At 37.7% G+C, this 20,194-nt stretch overlaps 1 protein-coding gene across 3 annotated transcripts in view; it reads right to left on the reverse strand.

Annotated features, from left to right (window-relative positions):
- The window catches only part of LOC134869787 (BMP/retinoic acid-inducible neural-specific protein 3-like), a 46,164-nt gene that overhangs the window by 5,917 nt on the left and 20,053 nt on the right, over positions 1 to 20,194 (reverse strand). For all 3 annotated transcript variants that reach the window (XM_063891689.1, XM_063891688.1, XM_063891690.1), the window contains exons 5-7: positions 6,093 to 6,198; positions 5,442 to 5,678; positions 1,646 to 1,868 (exon numbers count right to left, since the gene is read on the reverse strand). In XM_063891689.1, coding sequence (XP_063747759.1) covers positions 1,646 to 1,868; positions 5,442 to 5,678; positions 6,093 to 6,198 — 566 coding nt within the window. The remainder of the gene's footprint in view (positions 1 to 1,645; positions 1,869 to 5,441; positions 5,679 to 6,092; positions 6,199 to 20,194) is intronic.

A 20,194-nucleotide genomic window follows, 5' to 3' on the forward strand; every position in this document is an offset into this window, starting at 1 on the left:
TGGTTTAAGATGTGTAAATATTGTTCCTTGGTAAAGCTGCCAACTGAATGACGATAACTGGCTCATTCAATCATATTGTACTAGATAAGAGTAGGTATACAAAAAGTAGTGTGAGAGATAAACAAGTGTTGCATTGCTCCTCTTCTGTGGTCGCAAAAGGAGATAAAATAACAGTGTATTGCATAATATTGTATCTATCTATTTCTCACTGTGCCTGGCTGTAGTCTCACATTGTTACAGATACATTTCAAAGTGTCCTCTCTCAGACTTTTCATTTTCCTCTGTAGAATTCGATTAAACTAAGGTGTTAAATAATGTCTAACGGTTGTTTGTATAACGGTTCCGTTTTGGAATTACTGAGCGACCTACTAGGTACAGGCAGGATACACCAATCAACTTTGATTTATATTCTGTTATTTCTTTCCCTATTTTTATTTGTTTTATTTGTTTTATGTTCTATACTGTTCAAGTTGCATTGTTGGAGGAGCCTGGGCATTATGTTTTTCATTGCCATATCTACACTGTAGCTACTGTGACAATAAAGTCTTGAATCTTGAAGAATTATGAAACAAAAACTGACTACAAAGAGATAAATAAGGTAAAGTAAGGCAAAATAACCATATACATAGACAGAATGATCACAAACTGTCACATCTACAAAGAGACACAAAATGACCACCAAAGAGAGATGGTGTTCAATATTTGCACCTTTAAAAATGATCACCTTAACATACATACTGCATGAGACCAAACTTGCAATTTTACTTGGCACATTTTTTAAAGGAAAATAAGGACAAGTGGGCACTAAATCATTAAAAGTATCTTAATATATCTGGCTATTGTACTCACATTAAAACATTGGTCTTTGCTATTTTTAAAAGTCAATAAGAAAGCCAAAATATTTAAGACGTTGAAACAGCAGAGGTATTTTGGGTCTGATATGATTGCATAAGTTATGGTAAAATATGAGAAAAATAATGAACTGGTTTATATTCTTTTAGGTGTTGGGCAGTGAAATTGATGCAGCTAACATCCCATCTGCAGAGTTTTTCACCTGAAATAGCCCCTAAAATAAGCCTGGCTGCATTTACTGTACTGCCTAAATCACATTTCTTTTTCATAAGCTTGGAGTCTGCAGACTATTTGACTCGGTATGAGGAATAAAATCGATTGAATGATGTACTGAGGAGACGAGAAAAACTTTTTTTGTCCATGATTTCATCTCAGGCTAGTTAACCAACAAGAACATCTCCCAAACTTAGCATATTCTTTTAAAACACAGCAAATTTTAATTTCACAGGAGGGTGGCTTTGATTCCCTGCGTGTAGAGGAGACCTGTGCTGGGAGTACAGCCAAGTCATCAAGGTGTGACACTATAGCTCACTTTAGCAGGACCTCAATGGAATATCAAAGCGCTGGTACATTGTGTGCATTATTAGCATAATGTGAGGTTGAGGGCATAGCAAAGCATGTGCGGAAGAAAATAAATGAGCATTGCCGTTCAGACCTTGCTTGAAAGGAATTGCTATGTGACTGCAAGCTTTGGGAGTTTGTGCTTAATTCCATACATGAACAACCACCCGCACACACACTTGCACATCCGTATTAACAAGAAAGTCAGCAGGAATACTTATCAGCTTCTCACCTCTCCCTCAGCATAATGATTTTGGGCTGAGTTTGACACCTCTTGCTGAGGGCGAAAAGCTTGCTGATGATGCGTCGGGCTTTGCTCAGGAGCTGCTTGGTGCTGAGCTCTAGCTGTTTGTAACGCTGGTGGATGGTCGGCTCTGCCTTCCAGAAGTATTGGATGGCGGTTGCGTTCAGGGCGTAGAACGTGGGAAGCCTTCGGACGAAGTTCTGAAACTCATCTGCAAGTCAGGGAGAGATGAAATTTTAGAGTTGAAACTACTCCGCCAAACTAACTTTTCTACTTCCTTCCAACTATATTTGGCTGATTTAGTCAAACCAAAATGAGAGAACGGCCACCTGGGCTGAAGAGCTGTAGGGCATACTGGATGTGACTTGTTTGATGCATACATTAATGCAAAAGGGCTGAGCAAAATATGAAGTCTGAGTGAGTTTTTACTCTATAATGAACAGCAAACCGTTTTTGCAGGGCTTATTCTGTTTTGAAGGAAAGCAAGAAAAAACATTTTTTAAAACCACTGCTCACACACAGCACAGCAAACAGATTACATTCCAAGGCACTCAATAACAATATTGTCATCGTTGTAATCATGATCGGTTGTATGGAAAATCAATGTGAAGTGCAGCACTGATGAGAAAATGACTGCACTGTTTGTAATTAGTTCACGTTATCTTGATAACACAGCATCTGATTATAAAACCAATTAAGTGCCATTGGCTTCCCTGGTGATTATGCAAGGTGTATTACATGTTCCTGTGAAATTAATAAGTTGATTTAACAGCTTGTAATAAAATATATGAAAAGAGTGTTTGGGGGGAGCTTTCAATGGTCTGCTTTTTAAAACGCGAGCTATGATTCCACAAATTCTGTTCAGATGTTACCCTTTGACATTTGTACTACAACATCATAAGGGGGTTGAATGGATAATAGTTTTCCTATTGTTTTCCAATCCCCTGAAAAGACCTATTACATTTAATGAGTCTCTGAAAATGAGACGTCCACTGTTTTGTGGTCATATACTTTACATCTTAGAAATAGGTTCAGTCAATGTGACCAAGGGGGCATTGCAGGGCAGTACATGTCCATTGCTTTAAAAGCGACACAGGCAATATTGGTCTATGTTTCCCTAAGGGCTGCAATGAAACACATAATAAGGGAATTTGTGGCAAGAAAATCCATGGTCATATATATAGTGCTTTACTTCATGGATAATCAGGTTTGTACATACTTCACTCTGAATGGTAACCTTTAACCATGCAAATAAGTTACAAAAATACATGGTTGTATACTATATTGATTCAGCAGTAAGGGAAGGGGGGGGAAATGAATGAATAAAATTGCAGCCATGCAGAGAGGAATCAGAAATGAAAACTATTGTTCTGGGTTTTTTACATAAAAATTTGATTCATCAAGCATAATCAGTCGGCAGAATTGTTTTAATTGAAACCCTCTGGCACTGTTTGCTCAAAATGTGTTTCTGTCACAAAAGCAAAGACTTCTCCTCAGCTTAATTACGGATTCAAGATCATAGCTTTAATCATGGTTAAAAAAAAAAAGAAACATTGCTCAAAAAATATATTGACTAAGTGCAGTACACAAAACGATGACTATATCTATTCATAGTCTCCAGTTTCCTGCGGAAGCTTGATACTCCGGGTTACTGCTGAGCTCGACCATTATTTTATCACCAGGACAACAATCACTCATCCCTGGGAATTCATTCTCTGCCCACCATTATTATCTTGTCGGATGCTGAACCCAGGACACTAACAGCCTTCCCCTTTAGGTATGATTTAAAAAAAATAGAAAACACTGGGAGATTTGGAGGAGCACAAGTACAGACAGATTCTGGGCATTGTTAAAAATAAATTGGGGTTGGATGGTAACGATGTGTATCAAGAGGCTCATTTGGTCGATTTTCTTTAATTGCTAAATTATAAGGTTGCAATACATAATTTATTTATCATTGATGCTGCGTAAATTGGACGATAAGTATAGACTCGCAAAAGTTTTACCAGCTGACATGACATACATTATATACCGAACAGTATAGAAAGATAAAAACTGTAATCATCCCGAGTGAAATTTACACAACCAATATCTTCTACGACACAAAGGGAAAAACAAAAGTGTAGTAGTGAAGAGACCTTTTCTTATAATATACATTTTCCTAATTAAAGCATCACACAGTAAAAGGTCAAAGCAAATGACGTCCGCCATCAAGTCACTGATCATTAATTTATTTGCGGCTGATGTTAGTTGTTCTCTATTAGATTAAATATACAAGTGGATCCCCAGGGCTTTTCAAAGGAACTTACTTATGTTTCTTTATTTAATACAACACAGCAACCACAGTTCTCAGGGCACCTTGCTGCTTAAGTTATTGCCAGCTGTGTACTAATCAAATTGTCCTTAGTACAGAAGCATGTAGCCAGTAATGGCACACTGAGCCACCGAGGTGCACAAAGAACGGCTGAAGGCTGGGCTGGAAATGACTGAAACAGCGAGATGCCCTGAGAGCCTGTGGATAGGTTCATAGTTTCAATAATGACTGGAAAAGAGAAAGAGCTACGGTATGTCGGGACATTCAGTGAAATATGTGATACACTGTGAGTGCCCACGATTTGAGGTTAAATCTAACGTGTGAACCAGATTTAAAAATAACATCTCCTTGCAAAAAGCTTAAGCTGAAATCTTGAAGTGGACAAGACAGTTTTTAGCTGCCTGTTTTACCATTCCAACAGAATATATGGTTCACTCGTAAAATGTGAATAAGTGTTACATCACAGGTTACATCATAGTCTGCTAACATATTACAGCTACGGTGCTTTGTTTGAGGTGACAGCTTCCCCCCTACGGTACTGAAAAACCTTCATCTGGCTGACTCACTGTTGACCTAGTCACATTACAGCAAATGCTACCCTTTCATTTTCTGGACATCAAGATTTTCTCCATGCAATTTCAGCACACAGCTAGGCTCAAATGGCAGCCAAGGGTAGTTGTTTGAGTGGCGAGGAAGAGCGTTAGGTGTTTTGACAACTTACACTCTGAGATTACAGGTTTGTCAACTATCAAGAGATCATCCATGCTACTGAGTCAGTGATGCCTTTAATATCTGCCTATATCAAGTCACTGAGGAAATTGTTGCAAATCAAGGGCAGGCTGTATTGGATCTTTAACTTAATTTATATATCATCACAACCATCAACGACTAAATTAAAGGATTTTCTAAATTTAAATTGCTGTTATTTTACGGAATACAGCTCCGGAAAAAATTAAGAGACCACTCGAAATGTTTTGATAAATCTTTATCTCTACATGTATGGCAGCCATTCCAGTGTCGGTAAGAGAACAAATTTAACTCAAAGACATACCTATAAATAATAAAACAAGAGAAATTGATAATTCTGAAGTTGTCTCTTAATTATTTCCGCGGTTGTATATAATGATATTATAAAATGACATCATGACTCAGTCTATATCAAGATGCATCAGTCAAAGTGTAGCAAAGAGAGAATAAAATAGATACACATTCATACATACATTACATTTGCGAAAGACATGTTTGGCTTTGAAAGTACATAACACTGGGACTTTGGCAAAAACTACCAAATCTAAGTCATTAAAGTTAATAGGCAAGTTCTCTGTGTACCGTTGAACCCCCATTACATCGATTGGCTCGAATTTGTCCCTTGTTTTCATTGGGTTTTTTTGCCCACTAACAATGGGGTTTATTTTTCTGTCAGTAGGAGTTCCACCCCTACTGAATGAGTGCAAAAAGGACAACACTGACCTGACTCCTCGAAATCTTGGTTGGCCATGTTCCAGGAATCTCGGATTTTCAGCACACTGGCTTCCATAGCTCTCAGAGCCACCTCCGGGCAATTACACTGCGGGTAGTCCACGGCGCAGTGGCACCAACAGTCATTGTCCCGGCACACAAACTGGCCCTCCTCATTACATCCGATGTAGCTGAGAGCTGCCTGCACAAACCTTGGCTTCAGGTACTCGGGCAGAATGGCTTGAAGGCCTGAGGCAAGAACAAAAACACGGAAATGTCACATGGCTGAATGAATACAGAGCTTTTCAGGTACAGCAGTACATGAGTTGAAATGGCTGTTGTACACTAGATCTGTAAATCACTAAGGGCCTACGCTAGTTTACTCTGTTTTTCTCTTGCCAAGCTTGACATATGCTTGGCGTCACATACAATGTGCTGAGATTCACTTAAAGTTTTATTTTTACTGCACAGTGCTGCTACTTTTGTTGTGAATCATTACTTGGATTCACTTCAGAACTCTGCAAGCATGCATGGGCAAAAAAAAAGAGTGATTGAAGCTAAACTCGTTCTGACACGCTCATGCTGCTGTTATAAGCTCACTGGAGAACAGACACTGCGACAATTCCATCAAAAATTGGAGGAGTTCAATTATGGATGCCCAACCTTGCAAATGAATCTTGTTTTCAGGGCTCTGAACCAAAACGGAGCTGACAGAGTCAAGGTTGTCATAGTTACTGCATCCAAGAGGGCCCGTCCTTGTTTCGGTCACCTAAACGGAGAAATACAAAGAAACATAACAATAATCAATATTGATAAAAAGTAACCCACCCAATGGCATTACATATAAACAGGTAGAGAGTGAAATAAAGGAAAAAGAAAAGGGAGATCATGTTTGACTTGTCACGCAGAATAATATTAACCTTCTCTCCCCTTTATAAACACATTATATATACTGAGATGTATATTATGAAAATCTAAACTAGGAGAATGACGTGGACTGGAAACTGTGTTGTGATATCTCTGGAGTAAACCTTAATGAGTAAGTTGTGTCATCTGTCAAATTCGTCTCAACATTGTTTTTCCCCATTACAAGCCCCCCTGACACCCGTAACATGCTAAAATCTATTTTGATGCTGGTGTAAGCATGTCCTATTGAATTATACATGCACCTGAGGATTTGTGTAATTGCTTGGTGCAAACTTTTAGATGGGGTGTGCAATATTGTTTCAGGACACACACTGAAGTGTAATGAGAGGATTGGCACAAAAAACAAAACCCATATGTTTTGGGTATTTTTCTTCAAATGCAGCTAAAAGAAGACTCCATCAAATAAGAATTTCACTCCTGTTATAATTTCAAACACAATATGGAGACAAAGTATCAGAATAGATGAAGCAGAGCTAGCTACAGTATATTGTCTTTCTAATTGATGTCATGCTTTTTGCTTCCTTGACAAATCCTGCCACCAAGTGATATGAATGTGCTTTAGACACATTTTTCGTTGTAGTTCTCATTGCCTGTAAAGAGACCCTGATGTGGGAAATTGGCCGAATGCATCATAAACTAATCAAGGCTGCATGTTACATGATGTTAGCTAAATAATTAATTATTTTTGAGATAACAAGGTTTTCTTTATTTATCACTCTGCCAGCGGCTTGAACAGCATTTTTATTGATGTGCTGTTATACAACTGAACATCAATGCAAGTGGTGGATTGATTTGTTTATCCCAGTTTGGTACAGTATTTCATCAAGACGAAGAGTCTACCACCATGCTAACGGATCTGTGAGGTACTCAATTCAAACGACAGCATGCTAACAATGCTAACATGCTAATGCTAAGCAGGATTGTTCACAATGTCCAATTTGTTTTGACATGTTGGTATGCCAAATGTTAAAGATAACACGTTTTGTCCATATTTTTCATAAACCTAAGAACTACTGCAGACTAATTCAAATGTTAACATTTGTGACGATTACACAATGAAAAGTAAGCTAGTGGGAAAATGTTCTAATGGTCTTTAAGAAATGTTACTCAAAACTACAAATGTGGAATTTGTGGTGGCACTAGAGTAACATTTGATGCGTTACCAAAGTCAGTGTGATTTATGCAGACCAAGGATGTATGAAAATGGCAATCGCGAGAATCATTCCAAAAGCAAAACAATTACGCACATGTTATAAAAGCAAGGGTGAATAACCTCGGATATAGATAGATAGAATCGGAGGATGAAACCCTCTTTATTAGTCACATACATGCACACAGCAGAGCACACACAGTGAAATTGGTCCTCTGCATTTAACCCATCCTAGTACTAGGAGCAGTGGGCAGCTATTGTGCAGCGCCCAGGGAGCAATGGGGAGGGGGGGATTGGAGGTGTCCGGTGCCTTGCTCAAGGGCACCACAGCAGGGCTTAGGAGGTGAACTGGGACCTCTCCAAGTAGCAGTCCACTTTCCATATTTTTTCAATTCTGTTCGGGGACTTGAACCGGCGACCCTACGATTCCCTGTCCAAGCCCCTACTTACTTAGCCACTGCTGGACATACATGGGTATACTGTATCTGCCTCTTTAAATGGTTGAGTTCTTCATTGAAAGTATAGCTTCTATTTTGGTGATAATTGTGATGATAAACTTCTCCATGATCAAACCTTGTTTGGGTTTTTTAAAGGTAAAGCTCCATCAAAAAACCCGTTATATTTCAAACAATAGTGGAAACAAACCCAAATGTCACAGGTAGTATCATATAGTTTTCAATGAATTGATTTTTCCCACAAATTACAAGTGTCTGTGGGACAATTGTTGAAAACAGAACCTGATGAATGGAATGCATATTTCAGGCGCATGTAATGATGTGTAAATAATCAATATGAGTCAAGTTCTCTTTTACACTCTCGTCAGGGACTTGCACTTTTATTGACAGTCTGACAACTTGAACAATCAAGCAGTTTGAGAGCCTGTTTTTATTTCCCAAAGAGATAACATGCTAGCAGGATTGTGAGTCTCATTCGAGTGAACAATCTAAATGCAATCTAAGGTTTAAAGTAATTGTATTACATGCAGTATGCAAATTTAAAAACACTTTGTCCATATTTTTCTATGACTCCAGCAGATGTAACTCTTGTAATAACAATGAAAACGTAGTCAGTGGAAAAGTAAGGCCAAAAAATGTTCAAACAAGTGGATTGTTGGCACTAGAGAAGATTATGTACCAGTCCAGTTATTATCAACCAAGGATGTTATAAATGCAATGCGAAATCAAGAACCTTCCTGTTACAGGTTAAGGATTGTATAGTGGAGGATGAATCCCCATAAATCACATGCACAAAAAAACACATGAATGGTCCGATTTAAACACCTATATGGAGATGGAGAGTATGGCGCTTTATGCACACCGTGCAATGGTAGGGTTGAATTTCTCCTTGACTCAAGGGCACCACAGAGGGTTAGGAGTGAAAATCCAATTGGCGCACTCCAGAATTTTTCAACTTCTGTTGGGAATTGAAGGATTCATTTGCAAAGACCTATAAACTAGCGTGCCTGTGACATCATGGATGATTGTGCTAAGGTGATGTCTATTGAAAGAAGCTTTATTTGTATGTATAAACTCTCCATTAAATCATATGTTGTCATTGTGTCATTGGTTCAAACTTGTTGATTAACAAAAAAACAAAAAAAGAAGTACGAGAAAAGGTCATTTCTTGTGGAATTAAAGCATTGAATGTAACATTTTCTTACAAAATAGTTAAATGACAGCAGACCTAACAGAGTTTTATAGAATCTGTTGCTTGCACGGATTTTAATAAACAAGTAGAATGATCCTGTTTTTAATAAAAGAACCTCCTGTGTGCCAGGAGAAAATCATTTTCTTAGCAAAAATGAAACTTTAGAAGCTGCTCAGGCAGATAACTGATACACAGCTCCACTCAAGCTGAATGTCTTATTATTTTTCTATTACCAGTTAGGTGATCTGTTAAAGCTCATTGCTCAGTTTGTTCTCACTAAACGTCAAAACAAATTTGAGATTTTAATGTATTCCAAATGAAAACACAGTGAGTCAATGTGTGGGTTGACTGAATACAGTAATAATGTACAGAAGCAAACCATCTTCATCCAAAGCGCTTACATTTTCTAAAGCTATTAGGTTTCACCCTGCTGTCAACATTAATCATAAATGTATGTATTAAAATAGATTGTTACAGAAGAAGGACCAAGTCATTTGTAAGTAAGTTGAAATTATTTGCATTCAATTCCCAAGTTGAGTCTTACTTTGAGTTTTGAGTGTTAAACAATACATGATCTTTCCTAATTACATGTGTTCTAACATGGTTTTCCTACGCACATAAATGGATACTGTAGGGTTGGTTCAAAGAAAGTGGATCTGGGGTATTAAGTGTAGGCATTCTGTCAATGTATAATGTTAGTTGATGGAGGAAATGGAAATGGCACACTTTTTGAATGAGATACGTTTTAATCTCTGGGCTTGCTAGATGGTAGTCAAAAGATTCAAGTCCAAGGGAAGTCACAAGTCTTTAGTTTTAAAGTCTAAATAGAGATCCAAGCCAGATTGGTTCAATGTCCTAGATTGTGTTAGTCCACACTTCTGCATCGTAGAAAAGGACACCTAGACATACAGTTAGTTTGTACAAACATGGGTAGAAGATATATTTTACTTTTCCTAAGCTGGCCGTGTAGCAAAGGTCAGTCTGGATATATTTTTAGTAACGCGATAACTACATATTATACTGAGAACTAAAGCACGATATATTCATACCATGTTCATTTAAAGGGCATTTTGTTGAAAGTAGTTTAAAAACTGCATTCACTGCAGGATTTGTCAAGGTCTTTCTTTTTTTAAGGTTCTATAGTTAGACAGTCAAATCGTTTATTTCCTACTTTACTCAGAGTTAGTGTCTTAGGTTGAATGCCAAGCTTGCTCACAATAGAGCATGAGTGCACCTACACTTTTCAAAGCTGCTAATTGTACCAAGGTTTCACAATGACTTTTTTAATCCAAAATAAATGTGAAGAAGAGCAAACACAGGGCAAGCAATAAAGAAAGTAACACTGCCAACAAGCAAACAGCAAACCTATAAAAATGAGTCATGTACGGACCATAATAATTGCCCCAAGTTCGGAAAGTCAATTAAATGAAGCCGAAAAGCTAAAGATAAAGGTCAAAGAGACATACTGCATGAATTCAACTGAAATTAATTGGTAAAAAGTTGCAGGCGAGGAACTAAAGTTAACTAACACATGAATACCTTCTGAGGCAGGTATATAAATATCCATAAACTTTTGACGTACATCTTGAAAGTTGCAACCATATCCAAGCTTCAAAGACATCAACACAAGATTTGTGCTGACAAAACCCCCACAAAAGAACAGTTTGGAGTCTCTCCTCTCGGTTGGAGCTCATGGTTAGATTGTTCGCAATCTCTGCTCAATCATCCTTGACAAAAGCCTGATTTGGAGCCCGAATATATCCAGGCTCCACGGGCAGCAAAGATAAACTGCCAACCTGAAGGGAAATCCATCTCCTTCGCTGTCACTTGCGAATTATTGCCAAACACCATGACGGTGTCTTCTTTTAATATTTCCCCAAAGGTCCAATAACGGGAACAACATCTCCTTGCTAGATTAATGACAGAAACTATGGTATCCAGCCAGGAGGAAATGGAAGACTTTTGCCGCTGTGGGCAGAAAAGTTGTCATTCTTTTGACATCTACTTTTGACAACTACAAGGTCATAGAGGAAATTAAGTACAGAAAGACTTCGGGATGAATAATAGCTGGGAGCTTTGTATGTACCTTTTGTGTCTCTTTGGTCTCCTTCTTAAAATACTTCATAGTTGGACGTTTTTGTCAACTTGCTATTTCCTCAAATATTGTCTTTTAAACACTCATTTTAGACTGGACAGTCAGACAGAGGTATGTTGGAGAGGGATCGTAACTGACTTGCATTCTTTTTTTTTATATGTTTGACACGTTAACACAATTAATTAAAATCCCGGCGACCTCCGTAGGGATCAGCAGATACATTTTTAACACAGACAGATGTCCAACTTAAAGGGGAAAATTTACCAAATGCAAATCTAAGATGTCTTTTCCATGCATAGCAATGAGACCATCTGCAAAGAGAACCCAGTGGAGCAGAGCATGTGTGCACAGTCAGCCTTCGCCATTAGAAATCGACCCCGAAATGAAAAATCTTTTTTCTATATTTCACTACTTCCAAGACCCTACTGGGCACTTATTTTGATCCTATATGTGAGAGAAACAGTTATTCCAAGAATATTATATGCAAATGACATGGATCAGTTGGAGGGGAATGATTAATGTGTCATAATTGAGTACACGATAATTGTGCTGACTGTGTTGAAATAACTAACAGCTGCATGTAATGGAACATTTAATTGCACTTTAAGGCTTTCCTAGAATAAGCACAGTGAGATGCTTACACACACTAAGGACGTAACTTGTTTATTTTATCACTTAACTTTCTTATGCCCCCAAGGAATACCATTTGATGTCTCCTCTCTGTCCTAATGCTTCTTCAGAGTTCACAACATACCTACTTTTAGGATAAATAAAGCAGAAAGTCTTGAACATCTAATCTTTGTAATACATTTATTTCGCTGTCTGAAATTAATATCACCAAACTAATAGAAGAGGGTACTTTGTCACAATGTGGCAAGGTAAAATCATGACTTATCATATTAATCAATCCTGGTGGAGTAGCAGCTTAACAGAAACTAATCTATGAAAAAGCGAATGGCAATTTTTTTCCTAAATTCACAGATGCTAATGCCTCTTTCAGTTTTCCATTAGGCTGAGATTTTTTTTGTCCTTTTCAAACTCTTTTGCAGTTACTGTCTGTCTTCCGCTGATCACCGTTGTGAACAGAATCCTTAAACCTGCAGGCTCATAAGCTGGCAGGGAAAAAAGCTCATTGGCATCAGTTCAGTGCTTAGCTTCACATTCTGTATATAGGCCTTTAATATGTTGTCCCAAATCAACGATGAAAAGGGAGGAAACAGACAGTAAGCCCACTACAGACGGATGACAAATTATACTGGAAATATTCACATGATGTGTATTAGAAAGGTGTTTGATTACCACAAGCTGTTGCTCATTGGTACATTTCCAAAAATCTATCAGAAGGGTGAAAACAATCCTACCCACATAAACTGCAGTCTCATGGTGTAATAATGAATAGTGTGGTCCAACACCTGCATCTTAAATCTGTCCCCGATTTCATATGGTATCTGCCATTTTACACGGTCCCTTTTGGGGGCTATGAGGGAAATAAAGCACGTTTTAAACATTATAGCATGTAAACACGTCACTGTAAATTAGCTTAATCGGGCCCCCTTTGATATATCAGTGGTTATAGTTGTGGATCTAATAATTCAGGCTTGAAAACGGCAACTACTAGTTGTCAAAGTGAATACAAAACATGAAAATAATGTGCTGGGAAACTAATGTGACATTTTGAGCACAAGCATAATTTATTTGGGGTTAGGCCACAGAGCTATTACTCCTTGAAGTTATTGCAACCATACTATTGTATAACTAGTTTCGTTCTTAAAAACCCAACTATAAAAACTAGATTTGTAAAACGAAGTGTAAACGTACATTCATCAACTCAAACATGACTTTATTGTTTCATTTAGGGCACGAACACCAGCCTGCTGGGTGAACGAAGGTGCATGTCATTCAACTTTCATTCGAACATGAAAACATTTGGAGAAAAATAAACTCTGTTTGATACTGCTACTGCTTTTGTAGGTTTTTTGTATTCAAGTGTAACCATTTGAGCTGTGACACAAGTGACAAAAACAGAGCAAAGAGAAGTAAATACTGGCTACCAATCAAGTAACATTGGTGGCAAAAGACTCATGGTTGGATTGTTTCAAACTATTCGTGGGTGAAAGGGCTGTTTTCTGTTTGTTACTGGATCTTCAAATGTCCTGACTGCCTCCTTTGCTTCTTTCGTTTTTGCTAAAATGTCCCTTTTCTTTAGTTTCTTCTTTTGGTGAAGGCTGATAAATAAAAGCTCAACTGAGGTGAAATCTGGTAACATTGCCATAGCATTGAATTAGCATACTATATATCATTCATCCTTGTCATAAAACCACTCGCTGGGCTCAGGTGCCCTGCTTGGAAGCATCAGCATTTATTATGTTTCGGTTTATTCGTCACCAGTCTGTGTATTTTTTGCACGAAGCAAACAATCCCAAGTGAGCCCTGAAGGCATCCTTTTTTAACTTCACATTGCACTCTGTCGCTGAAAGAGTAGCTCTGCCAGACAAACTGTTCAGGGAAAACTCCTGCTTGGAAAGTTGACATATTTCCACTCTCAGACTACACAGTGGCCCAACACACAAGTGCGGTGACTCAGGGCGAGTCGTTTCAGCAGTTGGAGCAGGTGAGAGCCGGAGATAGTTTTTGGCATTGTAACTGGATTGAACACTACTCAGCTGCTAGTTTAACTGAGTTTCTTCAGCAGAGAGGGGTAATGTTGGGACAAGTGTTCCAGCTAGAACACTGTTACTTGGGAATTATTAGTTTTGTTTTTGTTGCAAAAGCATATTAAAATATAGATATATATACATATATATATATATATATATATATATATATATATATATATATATATATATGTATATATATACCGTTAATAACCTAGCCGTTAATAACCTAGCTGGATGTGTATTATATGTATTTTGTAAATTGTGTAATTTTTTCTATTTAAATGTAAGTGTTGAATCTTTAATAATGTGTTGCTTGCTTCTTGGGTATTCCTAAGTTGTCTTTGGATCTTTTCTTGCTGTAACAAATGCAAATTTTCCATGGGACGAATAAACGTATTCTGATTCTGATTCTGATTGAACACTGGGAGGAACATGAAAACACAGTATTAATAAATAAGGAATGTTAACTAGATTAAATAAATGACACTATTCCCTCTCACATAGCAGGTAGTAATTAAACACATAGAGTGGTAAGAAGAAAGTTACATGACTGTGGTTTTGACATTTCGGACGTCGCCATCTTGGCCTTTCTTTATGTATTTTACTTAAATGTGTGGAGATATCTGAACACTGAATATGTTTAGACACAACAATACAATTTATATTAAATACACTGTGAAAGAAATAAAGCTGTAAGGCGATAATTTGACTATGCCACAGTCACACGCTGGCACCTCCTTCAAATGTAAGCTTTGTTTTGCTTTTAATGAAAACATGATTTGGAAAAGTATCATGCTGTTAAGAAAAAAGCACTTGAAACTAGCATTTGAAACCATGAACTCATCAGAAAAATGTCCACCAGGGTAATGATAAGAAGTAGGGTCATTTTCTCATAGATTTCTAATACGACAGCTGGCTTTTAAAAATAATGCACCTTTCCAAGCACTTATGCGTTCAAAATAAATTACATAATTCAAAGAAGTAATGCTTGAAAAGTGATAAGTTAAACAGCTGCATCATGTAAATAAGATAATGCCTCATCCCTTATGCACATATTTTTAGATTGGATGATAGATGTTGTGTTATCTACAGGGCAATGCAGCACTTATCCTGTTAACATGGTCTACTAATATTTATAGCCCCAAGGCACATCCATTATTTAAAAAAACTAAATGAAGATTTTAATATTATTGTAGGCCAGTTAGGTGAAAGCATGTTACTAATGAACATTTATCAGTGCTGCAAATTCCTCATATGAATAATTCCGCATAAACAGCATAACATGTCACTTAGTGAGCTGTTGTTGTCAGAATGAGCAACACTGGGCTTTAAATCGCTGCACTTTCTTCTTGCTGGAGGAAAAAAAGTAGGCCTACAAGATAGCATTAATGTTTCTTGAAAATCATCTTTCATTTCAGAATCGCCTCATTCGCGGCACGTTCCAGAATTGTCGAAGGCTTAATCACCACGGCATAGTAGATGTGCAAAAACCACATTTGCATCTCAGATATGTTTCTGGCTGTTTATTTAGACTTTGAGGATTTCGATGCATGTTTTAAGACCACTTTGTTGCAATGGCTTTCAGACTAATGTCAACCAGTGAGGGATAAGCTTACTATAAGTACGAAAGGGGGAAAGGGAAGAAAATAGCATCAGAATGATTAGCAATTATGTGTCTACCAGAAAAAAAATGTCACTCCAAGCCACAGGGGAAGAGAGGGCAACCTTTAGAAGAAGAAAGTGGAATTAAATCCTCTATGTGGTGTTATATTCACTGAGACTCTCTAAGGGAAGCTAAGCTATGCAATTTTACAGGAAGTACCAGTCACTTGAAAAGGGGCCAAGGGAGCAAAATTCTGTCTATTTATTTTTGCTCTCCAGGCTTCACTTCTTTGAACCAGCTGCAGATTAAAGCAAAATAGCTGGAAGAAGTTACAATTCTAAAAAGAATCGGAAGTGAGACGTAAGACTAGAGCCATGAGCTATCATACATCTATTTATATGGAGGAATATCTTTGGATTCGTTCTCACTCCCACACATATCAAGGAAGGAAACCTATAGATCTTGTTAAATGTTAAAGACGAGTTGAAATGACAAAAAGCAGGATGTTTATGTTTCTTTCTGAATAATGTGGATGCCAAAAGAAATCTGCTGTAATGAATTATTCATTAGTGCTTTCGATAACTCTGGGGCTTTTTTTGTTTATCTTGCCGTCAAAACTGCCCCGAACTCAGGGAAACGTGTTCCCTGCCACCGCTCCTCAGTAGCCATTATCTGATTTCCAAAGCTCGACTTTTACGTGTGTTTCCTTCCACGCCAAGAAATGAACCGTGACGCCGCACGACTGACTGAACAAACAAGGCTTGCAAGGCAAATTGGGTCAAACATTTTTTATCACTTCTCCTCCCCGTCAATGATATTCTCCTCCCAACTTTTTTTAATGAATCTTCAATACAGAGGTAGCCTGGGCTGCAAATCAAGGGTAAACGTGTTGATTGATGCCACTTTTCCTGCGAAACTGCCTCACCTCCATCCTGGGCTGAGAAGCCTTTTTAAATAAGACCTGTCTATCCCCGTCTCATCTCTCCTGTTCAGTCGCATATGACACCTTAACTCATACTGCAAAACGTTTGACAAATGATGGAGGCTCTCAAAGGAAATTACAGAAATGGAAGGGCTGATTCATGACACTATGTAATAGCAGACACCTTTTATTTTGGCACTCCTCTCCCTTTGCCCCTCGTCTTTGATTTTTTCCCAGGTTTTGCTTTACTTCAGGCCTTAATGCCAGGCATATTTACGATTTAAAATAGTTATCTCTTGGAACCAGGGAACCTGTGCTCTTCTTCAAGGCAGCTTTGTTTTGGCATCTGTCTTCATCTGGGTGAGGTAAAAAAAAAAACATGTTCCCAATTAAGTGCTGCTGAGGTTGTGCATATCTTACATCAGTCACCTGAAATTCCTCACAAACAAATGTACCCCAGAGGACTCCTTCTCTATTCATCTCAATCACGGGGGTTTTTAGCAGCACTTTGGTTCAGTAGCAGCTGCCAAATCAGCTCAATATCTTCTTGCCAATTCACTTTGGAGAATGTACAGTTTTATCTCCGATGCGCTGTAAAGCAAAGGATGAGTCGATGAAAAATGGGCTGAAGCTGAGAAAAAAAGTAAAGCACTTAATGTTTTAGCTGCAGCTACACAGTCAGAATGAGGGATTCAGACCCATTTTCAGTTTCTTCAATGGAGGAAGAAATCTCTACTCGCTGACGACTGTTTAATGTTCTTTGTACAATCGAGGCCTTTAATAAATAGATAACTATGTGCTTGTGTCAGAAATCATCAAGAATATTACACTAGGGTTTGCCAGTATTTCCTTTTACATTTAATTTCACCCAGTTAATCATTTGATCAAACGTTTTAGATGAAATGGGGGGAGTTTCTTCCCCACATACTCCTCCCCTATCTGACATGCCTCGATGGACTCCTTTGTTTACTTTCGTAACGTTATCATATCACTATGTTACACATGCTCCTATTTGCTATCGCTCCAACACATTTTACGTGTTATGTCTCAAAACTTGGTTGGGTGGAACTTCATTGGGTTACAAGTAAAATAATAGTGTCTAAACAAGCACTACATTGATTATAGTTTGAATAACTGAATTAATAAATATATCATTATGATTATCAATTCACTGTTTAAAAGATTTAGGTGATCAAGCAAAAATGACAAACTTGTTTCTCCTTTTTAATAAAGGATTTGCTATTTCTTGTTTTCGTCATTATTCTAATGTGGTCTGTTGTTCAGATAAAAACTGAAATGTGAGTGCACCATCCTGGGCTCAGGGAAATGATGGATGCTATCTAATATTTTCTACATAATGATGAATAACAAAAGTAATAAAGCTTTACACAATCCTCATCCTAAGGACAAAATATATTCATGAGCTTCCTTTATTTAAAGCTAAATAGGCGATTTAAAAAACATTATGATTATCATATTAAGCCTAACAGGGCTGCTGGATTGAAATACGTGGTTTATTTGACAGCAACAAATGTTTCCAAAAGCAATTTTAAAGCAATATTTTTAGGTCATATGATGAAACCTGAGCCATATTGTATATCAGAACTGAGAAGCTGCTGAAAGCTCATTAAAATATCTTTTGTAATTTTGGATTTGAGATCATTTCCAAGGTCGCGGTAGAGTTTTCATTTTCAAAAGGTAGATGTTGTCATTGTGGCATTATTCTGTCAGGTTTAATGTCATGTAAAAAAGTCCCACACAGATCTATACATATTCTAAATTAAAGAATACATTTGTGATATATGAGCCACGTCCTGTGTTGGGTTTAGGTTAATCTAATCAGAAAACTACCACTGCAGAAGCAGGTGTCAACACAGTATACAACACAAGCAGACTGAAAAAGCTGACAGTGTCTCAGATGGTGTTTTTGCAGGTAGATGATATAACCTGGACTCTGTGACGTTAATCTGTTGTTTACCACAAGCCAGTGCAAACACATTAAAGCCACGCGAGGGAATAGATTCTTCAGAAAGCAAAGAGAATTCAGTCTGCGGTGCGAAGGGCAAGCTCAACCGATTCAATTCATTCTGCTTGATAACAACTGACAGAGTGATGAATGAACACACCCCGAAGGTATTAAGCAGTAAAAGATGCAAGGTGATATTTACATCATAAGCATATCTCAATATGCATTGCATGCTGTTCCATATAAAAAGCCTGCACCCGGGTGGAAGAGCAAGGACCAGAGCAAACCGTACTGCTCGCTTCATCTCTTCTCTTGGTTGGAATCTCATTTGATCATTGAGTGAGCAGGTGAACATGTTTACTTCAGTGTCACATGAAATAACTCTCTCCAAGGAAAGAAAAAAGATGGTTTTAACCAACCAGCAAAATGAAGAATTTCAAGTAGATCTAGTTACTAAAAATAATATTTGCTTTAAATTCCCTTTTTTCTGATTGTTTTAAATAAAAAGCAGTTTTTCATAAAAGCGCATGGGATGACAGATGTATGACGTAGTACTGTAGGTTACGTACAGAAAATAATCTGAAAAAAAACATTGCATGCTATTCAATTCAGCAGAAACATCTTATTTCATTAGAAAAAAAAATGTTGGCACCCAAGTTTTCAGGTGCAAAGACACTAAAACACCACCTTCAAAATAAGCACCATAATTATATCTCAATGTACAAATGTCAAATATAGTGCATAGAAATTCCAATAAATCTCAATACAGTCTCAGAAGTAAGTAGATCTGAGCCGACCAAAGCGACTAATATGAGACAGAACACTGGCAGCTACTGGTTTTGGTTAGAAGGGTAAGCTTTTGTAGCACAGCAGAATAGGCCATATGCAGGAAATAGATGCCCTGAAACCACATATGTTCATTTTTAAGTGACAATTTTTAAGATACCTCAAGCCATCATGTGAATAATGACACTGGTCTGTTCAGAATAAAAAGGGAGAGGGAGGACTCATGGACCAACAAAATGGCCAACAAAGACATCAAGCAACTAAAAAACATCTGAGTGGTCACATGCTTTGATGGTCAAGATGGCAATGGCCATGAAATCAGAATCAAGGCTTTAAGACAGTAGTCAACAAACCAATTGGTGACATAACAATGATGACATCCATATCTTATATAGGGTCTGAACCATTCTAAAAGTAGTGTAAAAAGTTGAAACCTTTAAATATAAATGACACTGCCATTAAAATGTCACACCGCATTGCACTGCATCTTCAAATAGACAGACTTTCTCTCAGCACCCCCAACTCTAACTGACATCCCTTCTAAAAAATCTAGAGTCCTGCTCCTGAAGACCTGAAACTATAAAACTGCTTCTACTGTGACAGAGTATAGGAAACACTAGGTGAGGTCTTAGAGTGCATTCACTATGAAGGGTTCATAAATTAAAAAGAAAGTAGCGGTTCCATACAAAGGGTTGAGTCTGCTTTATGTCCCTTAAAGTTATGTATTATTAATCTGTAGCATTATGATTTTCTGCATATGAAGCGGGCTAGAGTGTCGGTTAAGTGCCTGTTGATAGGTCGCCAACTGCTTCCAGTAATTGGTAGTAAGCAGCAAGAACTTGGCATGTACTGACTGCTTTAGAGTCAGATTTTCTTAATTTGTTCGGATACTTATGCAGGAAAGGGAGCACAAGTACCATAATTATCTCGCAAACATAAGAAGATAAGTAAAAAACCATCAAGAACAAGTATTGTATTTACTGTACAGAACATTTTGGAATTTTCAACTTTA

Source organism: Eleginops maclovinus, chromosome 9, assembly GCF_036324505.1.
Source record: "Eleginops maclovinus isolate JMC-PN-2008 ecotype Puerto Natales chromosome 9, JC_Emac_rtc_rv5, whole genome shotgun sequence".
In the NCBI taxonomy this organism is placed as follows: domain Eukaryota; kingdom Metazoa; phylum Chordata; class Actinopteri; order Perciformes; family Eleginopidae; genus Eleginops; species Eleginops maclovinus.